At 40.3% G+C, this 8254-nt stretch overlaps 1 protein-coding gene and 1 pseudogene across 1 annotated transcript; one reads left to right on the top strand and one right to left on the bottom strand.

Moving 5' to 3' along the window:
- Positions 1-1949: 1949 nt before the first annotated feature.
- Positions 1950-2894, bottom strand: LOC132017168 (olfactory receptor 2W1-like). Its single transcript, XM_059398968.1, has one exon. The coding sequence runs from the start codon at positions 2892-2894 to the stop codon at positions 1950-1952; it is 945 nt and encodes a 314-aa protein (XP_059254951.1).
- A 3747-nt stretch (positions 2895-6641) lies between these two features.
- Positions 6642-7944, top strand: LOC132017167 (heterogeneous nuclear ribonucleoprotein A3-like; annotated as a pseudogene).
- Positions 7945-8254: the final 310 nt, after the last annotated feature.

Below are 8254 nucleotides of genomic sequence, written 5' to 3'. Positions count from 1 at the left end.
AGTCCTGAAGCGTTTTAAATGTATGAATTGAAATTTCTTTATGTGTCTGTATCTCTCTCTCTCATAATTTCTTTTTTTCCCCCATTTTAAACAGAATTCATTATTTATGCACCACACCCAGTGCTCCATGCTATACGTGCCCTCCATAATACCCACCACCAGGCTCCCCCAACCTCTCACCCCCAGCCCCTTCATAACCCTCAGACTGTTTTTCAGATTCCATAGTCTCTCATGGTTCATCTCCCCCCTCCAATTTCCCTCAACTCCCTAATCTCATATTTTCTGTCTAGTTCCTACTTATTTAGAAAGTCAGTACCTAATATTCAATAATGATTTTTTTAAATTTATTTTTTATTTATTTTTGGCACAACAGTATTCATTATTTTTTCACCACACCCAGTGCTCCATGCAATCTGTGCCCTCTATAATACCCATCACCTGGTACCCCAACCTCCCAACCCCCGCCCCTTCAAAACCCTCAGATTGTTTTTTAGAGTCCATAGTCTCTCATGGTTCACCTCCCCTTCCAATTTCCCCCAACTCCCTCTCCTCTCCATCTCCCCATGTCCTCCATGCTATTTGTTATGCTCCACAAATAAGTGAAACCATATGATAATTGACTCTCTCTGCTTGACTGATTTCACTCAGCATAATCTCTTCCAGTCCCATCCATGTTGCTACAAAAGTTGGGTTTTCATCCTTTCTGATGGAGGCATAATACTCCATAGTGTATATGGACCACATCTTCCTTATCCATTCGTCTGTTGAAGGGCATTTTGGTTCTTCTCACAGTTTGGCGACCGTGGCCATTGCTGCTATAAACATTGGGGTACAGATGGCCCTTCTTTTCACTACATCTGTATCTTTGGGGTAAATACCCAGTAGTGCAATTGCAGGGTCATAGGGAAGCTCTATTTTTAATTTCTTGAGGAATCTCCACGCTGTTCTCCAAAGAGGCTGCACCAACTTGCATTCCCACCAGCAGTGGAAGAGGGTTCCCCTTTCTCCACATCCCCTCCAACACATGTTGTTTCCTGTCTTGTTAATTTTGGCCATTCTAACTGGTGTAAGGTGATATCTTAATGTGGTTTTAATTTGAATCTCTCTGATGGCTAGTGATGATGAACATTTTTTCATGTGTCTGGTAGCCATTTGTATGTCTTCATTGGAGAAGTCTCTGTTCATATCTTCTGCCCATTTTTTGATATGCTTGTCTGTTTTGTGTGTGTTGAGTTTGAGGAGTTCATTATAGATCCTGGATATCAGTCTTTTGTCTGTACTGTCATTTTCCCCAAAGATAGAGATGTAGTGAAGGGAAGGGCCATCTGTACCCCAATGTTTATAGTAGCAATGGCTATGGTCGCCAAACTGTGGAAAGAACCAACATGCCCTTCAATGGACGAATGGATAAGGAAGATGTGGTCCATATACACTATGGAGTATTATGCCTCCATCAGAAAGGATGAATACCCAACTTTTGTAGCAACATGGATGGGACTGGAAGAGATTATGCTGAGTGAAATCAGTCAAGCAGAGAGAGTCAATTATCATATGGTTTCACTTATTTGTGGAGCATAACAAATAGCATGGAGGACATGGGGAGATGGAGAGGAGAAGGGAGTTGGGGGAAATTGGAAGGGGAAGTGAACCATGAGAGACTATGGACTCTGAAAAACAATCTGAGGGGTTTGAGGTGGTGGAGGGGTGGGAGGTTGGGGTACCAGGTGATGGGTATTATAGAGGGCATGGATTGCATAGAGCACTTAGTGTGGTGAAAAAATAATGAATACTGTTATGCCAAAAATAAATAAAAAATAAATTTTAAAAAAGTACTTATTATTATTCTTAGTACATGGTAAACATCCAATAAATAGTCTTTGCATAAATGAGTTGATTCATGTTCTGTTGGTAAAGGTCAATATTATTTTGTTAGTTCTCTTCCATCTAATTCATGACTTGGCTGACCGTTTTTTGACACAGAGTATTCTCTTTACTGCACTCTTTACATCTTTGTTTCTTAAAGTGTAGATCAGAGGGTTAAGGGTCGGTGTGATGATTGTGTAAAAGAGAGAAAGGAACTTCCCCTCATCTTGGGATGTGCTATTCTGTGGCCTCATGTACATGTAAATGATTGTTCCGTAAAACAGAGTTACTACTGTGAGGTGGGAACCACATGTGTTAAGGACCTTACTCCACCTTGCTGCTGACTTGATCCTCACGACTGCTTGAGTGATTACTGCATATGAGATGAGAATTAGTGATAGAGGTACTAGAAGAAATATCACCCCAAGAGCAAAGACAATGACCTCCATTACTTTGGAGTAGACGCAGGCCATCTTAAGCAGGGCTGGCATCTCACAATAGAAGGTATCCACTTCCTGGTGGCCACATCTTGGTAATTTCAAAGTCAGGGAGCAAAGAATTAACGAACTGCAAAGGCCACCTATCCACGCAGTGAACACCATATTCTGGCAAAGCTGAGGGTGCATTATGACCGTGTAGTGAAGAGGCTGACAGACAGCAGCATAGCGGTCATAGGCCATCACAGCCAAGAGAAGACATTCGGTGGCTCCCAGGTCAAGGGCAAAGAAGAATTGGAGCACACACCCTCCATACGTAATAGACCTTGTCGGACCCCATAGATTTACCAGCATCTGGGGGATAATGCTAGTCGTATAGCAGAGATCCAAAAAAGACAAATTGGATAAGAAGAAATACATGGGCGTATGGAGCTGGGTGTCTAGGTAAGATACCAGAATGATGGTTGTGTTTCCTACCAGAGTCACAATATAGAAGATGAAGACCACCCCAGAGATAATGGGTTCTAGTTGGGGCTGACCAGAAAAGCCCAGCAGGATGAAATCTGTGGTGGAACTTCCATTGTTTGTGTCCATGGCTCCTTAGGAAAGTCTAGGAGACAAGATCGTGGTCATCAAAATAGCATCAGCCCTAGGCAGAAATAGCTTGCCATGTAGCTTATCATGAGTATCCCCAGTTCAGTTGTTTGTGTGCTCTCTCCCATTTGGACCACCTCTGTTAACACTCCCTGTGCTCCTTGCCCAAAGCCTCTCTGTGTTTACTCATAACCAGAGTGGTTCGAAAAATAATATGGTCAACCTGGTCACACTGAATTGTAAATTATTGAAAGGGTTTAATTATGCCATGAAACTTATAGTTCTGTGTGCTTTGGTTAAGTAATGAATCCATGAAATTAATAATATGATTTAAGATTCAGATATATTTTGAGAAAAATGAGAAATGTGTCCGATATATTTTTCCTTCTTGAATGTGTGACATAAGCATCACTTGATCATGACAAAAATTTCCCTTTTCAAAGGAGTGGCATTTGGGATAAAAAGTTAAATGATCCAATTTCTTGGAGTAAGACCCACCATTTGGTAGCAGGATCAGTTTCTATATTCATTTCCAAATGCTTTAATTCCACCCATTATCACCACCACCACCAATCCTCCTCTTGTTGTCCTTCCTATTGAACATTGTAGACGCTGCTGTTCCTATATCAATTTTGGTGTTCCCTACTATTGCCCCATTTTATGCATGCATTTTGGTGCTAGGAAAACTCATCTTTCTTATTAGCTTCTATTGCCATGTACAGAGGCCCTGTGTTTTTTGGAATATTATTCACAACTGCCAATAAAGTATTTAAATAGCCTTCCTGATTTGTTTCAGAGTTAAAATATGAAGTAATATCCGGAATCCTCCGGTTACCACATACATGCAGCAATCACCTGTGTCATCTCCTGCTCACCTGGCCATGCAGCAAAAGTAGCAAGGTAGGTAACTCGATAAAAAACAGCTCGTATAACGGTCAGTGAGTTGTTTTTCCACATATAATATACCAACTATCTGAGTTAATCCTCTGGTTGCTTTGGAACTCTACAGGTAAAACTCCCATTTCAATTCTAAATGAATACAGAAAGGTGACAGATATATATGTATTTCCCTATTTTTGAATGATCATATCATTAAATATATGGAAGTTTTAATGACTGAATTAGTTTATAAATATTTTCTATTATTTTGGTTTATAATTCCTTATGCCTATAATTTCTGACCATCAACTACAGATTTAGGGTGTTTTATAGTCATGTGTGTTTGGGGCGAAGGAAAAATAAATTTGTTTGTTGCATTTACAGTGAAATAAGGTAAATTACTTACTGTATATCATTGTTACAAATAGTTGAATGAAAACATGAAAATGTTACAATCATGAAAAAGGAGCTGTTATTACCAAGTAGTATGTTATCACCATGCTACCCAGGTAGTATGGGTTAGGGATATATTTTTTCTCAAAATGGGAATTTTATTTAATAAATGACTGTGAATTTTTCATGTGGTGGATGCCAGCTAAGTTGGGCATAGTGATTAAGTGCAAGCTTCTGGACTCAGAGCTTGGTATCAAATCCCAGCTTCACTACTTGGCAGTAATGTGTCCTTGGGCAGTTATGTAATTTTTTTTACACCAGCTTCTTTATATGTTCAGTAAAGATAATAATATTCCTCAAAAGGTGGTGGTGAGGGTTAGTATTTGTAAAAACTCTAGAAACTGGGGCGCCTGGGTGGCTCAGTGGGTTAAGCCTCTGCCTTCCGCTCAGGTCATGATCTCAGGGTCTTGGGATCGAGCCCTGCATCAGGCTCCCTGCTTGGCAGGCTCCAGGGAGCCTGCTTCCCTCCCTCTCTCTGCCTGCCTCTCTGCCTACTTGTGATCTTTCTCTCTTTGTCAAATAAATAAATAAATTTAAAAAAACACACTAGAAACTCTGTTTTGTTTGTATTTAATTCTCAAAAGTAAAAATTGTATCCACCTTCATATGTGGAACACAAGGATTAGTGCAGAGGACAACAGGGGAAGGGATGGAACACCTAGGGGGAAGAAATCAGAGAGGGAGACAAGGCATATGAAACTCTTGACTCAGGGAAACAAACTGAGGGTTGAGGAAAGAAAGGTGGGTGTGGGGGCGTGGAGTAACTGGGAGATGGCCATTGAGAGGGGGTGTGCCGTGATGAGCACTGGGTTTTATGTGCAAGTAATGGATCATTGAAGATTGTATAAAAAACTAATGATGTACTATACCTTGGCTAATTGACTATAAATAAAAAATAAAAGATTAGGGCGCCTGGGTGGCTTAGTAGGTTAAAGCCTCTGCCTTCGGCTCAGGTCATGGTCCCAGGGTCCTGGGATCGAGCCCCACATCGGGCTCTCTGCTCAGCGGGGAACCTGCTTCCCTTCTTCTGTCTCTGCCTGCCTCTCTGCCTACTTGTGATCTCTGTCTGTCAAATAAATATATAAAATCTTAAAAAAATAAAAAAATAAAAAATTGTATTCAGCTACTCACAAATTATTATTATTCTATTCACTCCTTATTCTCTGCATTTTTCACGCTGGTGATTTCACTATGATGGTCTAGAACTGAACTTGGAATGGTTAAAATTTTACAATTATATAACTTTTCAAATATATGGCCACTCATGTACACAAAAGTGCCCACAAGCTCGATGTATTACTGAACTGATAAACCCAGAGGCAAGAGATGACAGAGGACTTAGCTCTAAACATGCCCTGATTACAAAATGCACTTGGCATTCTTTGACCAAGCAAGATTGAGATAGTTTTGGGAATTAAAAGGCCTTAGAATTTTGGAGTTTAAATAGACTCAGAAAACATGATCCAGCCTTCTGTCCGACAAAGGAGGTCTTCCACAAAATGTTCACCTTTCTTCTATTTTCAGAACTTCATAGCTGTCCTTTAATCTTTGCTTTTTACTTACTCTTTATGTTAAGTCAGAGATTCCTCTTTGACAGAGCACTGGATCTTTTTCTTTATTCTGGAAATAACACGGAATAAGTCAATTCATCATTATTTCTTTATAAAAAAGTTTTGTTGCACAATGAAAGATAGATACAGAAAAATACAAAATCCTCAAGGAATTAAGGTGAATATTATTATAACTAACATGCAGCTCAAGAAATAGAACCTTGGTAAGTACCCAGGAGCTTCTCTTTGTGCCTCAACCAATCATTAGCCATCCCTGTCCCTAAAGTATCCACTATCCTGATGTTTATGATAATCACCTCCTAGTATTTAATAGCCTGATTACCCACATGTGCTTCTCTAGGCAATATTGCTTGGTTCAGCTCATTAAAAATTGTTTATATGTCTTTTGCTTATATGTCTTTTTAAAAAAATTTTATTTTTTCAGTGTTCCAAGATTCATTGTTTATGCACCACCCCCAGTGCTCCGTGCAATATGTGCCATCCTCAATACCCACCACCAGGCTCATCTTACCCCACCATTTCCCTCCCCTCCAAAACCCTCAGTTTGTTTCTCAGAGTCCACAGCCTCTCATAGTTCATCTCCCCTTCTAATTTCCCCCAATTCACTTTTTTATATGTCCTTTGATATTAGAGCCTATTATCAAATATACACTTTGATTTATGTTTCTAGACTAAGTGTTTGATGGTTGTCAGCTCTTCCTAACACTGTATGATGTTTAATTACCGTGTTTTTCTGTTTGCTATCCCTTTGACTCACCATGGTTTATTAAATGACTTTGGCTTTTGGTCCCATATTGAACTCGAGTTGGAAGAGGTGAGTCCAGTTCCAAAACGGAGGGCCTTGATCCAAAAGAATCAGAGCAGTTGAGAAAACTGTTTATTGGTGGTTTGAGCTTTGAAACAACAGATGATAGTTTAAGAGAACATTTTGAAAAATGGGGTACACTTACAGATTGTGTGGTGATGAGAGACCCCCAAACAAAACGGTTCAGAGGGTTTGGTTTTGTCACTTATTCTTGTGTTGAAGAAGCGAATGCAGCAATGTGTGCCTGACCACACAAGGTTGTTGGGCATGTATTAGAGCCAAAGAGAGCTGTTTCTAGAGAGGATTCTGTAAAGCTTGGTGCCCATCTAACTGAAGAAAATTTTTTGTTGGTGGTATTAGAGAAGATACAGAAGAATGCTGTTTGAGAAATGACCTCCAAAAATATGGCAAGATTGAAACCATAATAGTTATGGAAGACAGGCAGAGTGGAAAAATGAGAATTTGCTTTTTTAAGTTTTGATGATCATGATACAGTTGATAAAATTGTTGTTCAGAAATACCACAGTATTAATGGGCATAACTGTGAAGTGAAAAAGACCCTTTCTAAACAAGAAATTCAGGGGTGCCTGGGTGGCTCAGTGGGTTAAGCATCTGCCTTCAGCTCAGGTCATGATCTCAGGGTCCTGGGATCAAGCCCCACATTGGACTTTCTGCTCAGCAGGGAGCCTGCTTCCCTCTCTCTCCCTGCCTACCTCTGCCAACTTGTGATCTCTCTCTCTCTCTGTTAAATAAATAAATAAATAATCTTAAAAATATAAACAAGAAATGCAGTCTGCTGGATCACAAAGAGGTCTTGGAGGTGGATCTGGCAACTTTATGGGTCATGGAGGAAATTTCAGAGGTGGTGGTAACTTTGGCTGTGGTGGATACTTTGGTGAAAGAGGAGGCTATGGTGGTGGTGGTGGCAGTAGAGGTAGTTATGGAGGAGGTGATGGAGGCAACTATGGTGATGGTCCTGTTGATAGTAGTAGAGGAGGCTATGGTGGTAGTGGACCAGGATATGGAAACCAAGGTGGTGGATACGGAGGTGGTGGTGGAGGTTCTGATGGTTACAATGAAGGAGGAAATTTTGGAAGTGGTAACTCTGGTGGTGGTGGGAACTATAATGATTTTGGGAACTATAGTGGGCAACAGCAATCAAATTATGGACCCATGAAGGAGGGCAGTTTTGGTAGAAGAAGCTCGGGAAGTCGCTATGGTGGTGGTTGGATCTGGTGGTGGAAGTGAGGGATATGGTAGCAGAAGGTTCTAAAAAAATTTTCAGAAGAAAAGGGCTACAGTTCTTAGTAGGAGAGAGAGCAAGGAGTTGTCAGGAAGGCTGCAGGTTCCTTTGAGACAGTTGTCCCAAATACATTAGAGGAAATGTAAATTTTGCCACAGAAGGAAGAATGATCTGTAGTCAGAAAAGTTACTGCAGCTTAAACAGGAAACCCTTCTTGTTCAGGACTGTCATAGCCACAGTTTGCAAAAAGTGCAGCTGTTGATTAATGCAATGTACTGTCAATTAGATGTACATTCCCGAGTTCTTTTATCTATTGTAGCTTTGTCTTTTTTCCTTTTCATTGCATCAGGTAAATTGCCGTGTAAATTGTGGTAGTGGTACCAGGAATAAAAAATTAAGGAATTTTTAG

This window comes from Mustela nigripes, chromosome 5 (genome assembly GCF_022355385.1).
Source record: "Mustela nigripes isolate SB6536 chromosome 5, MUSNIG.SB6536, whole genome shotgun sequence".
In the NCBI taxonomy this organism is placed as follows: domain Eukaryota; kingdom Metazoa; phylum Chordata; class Mammalia; order Carnivora; family Mustelidae; genus Mustela; species Mustela nigripes.
The sequence above is the reverse complement of the archived record's forward strand: the minus strand, read 5'-3'. Positions and strand labels throughout refer to the sequence as shown.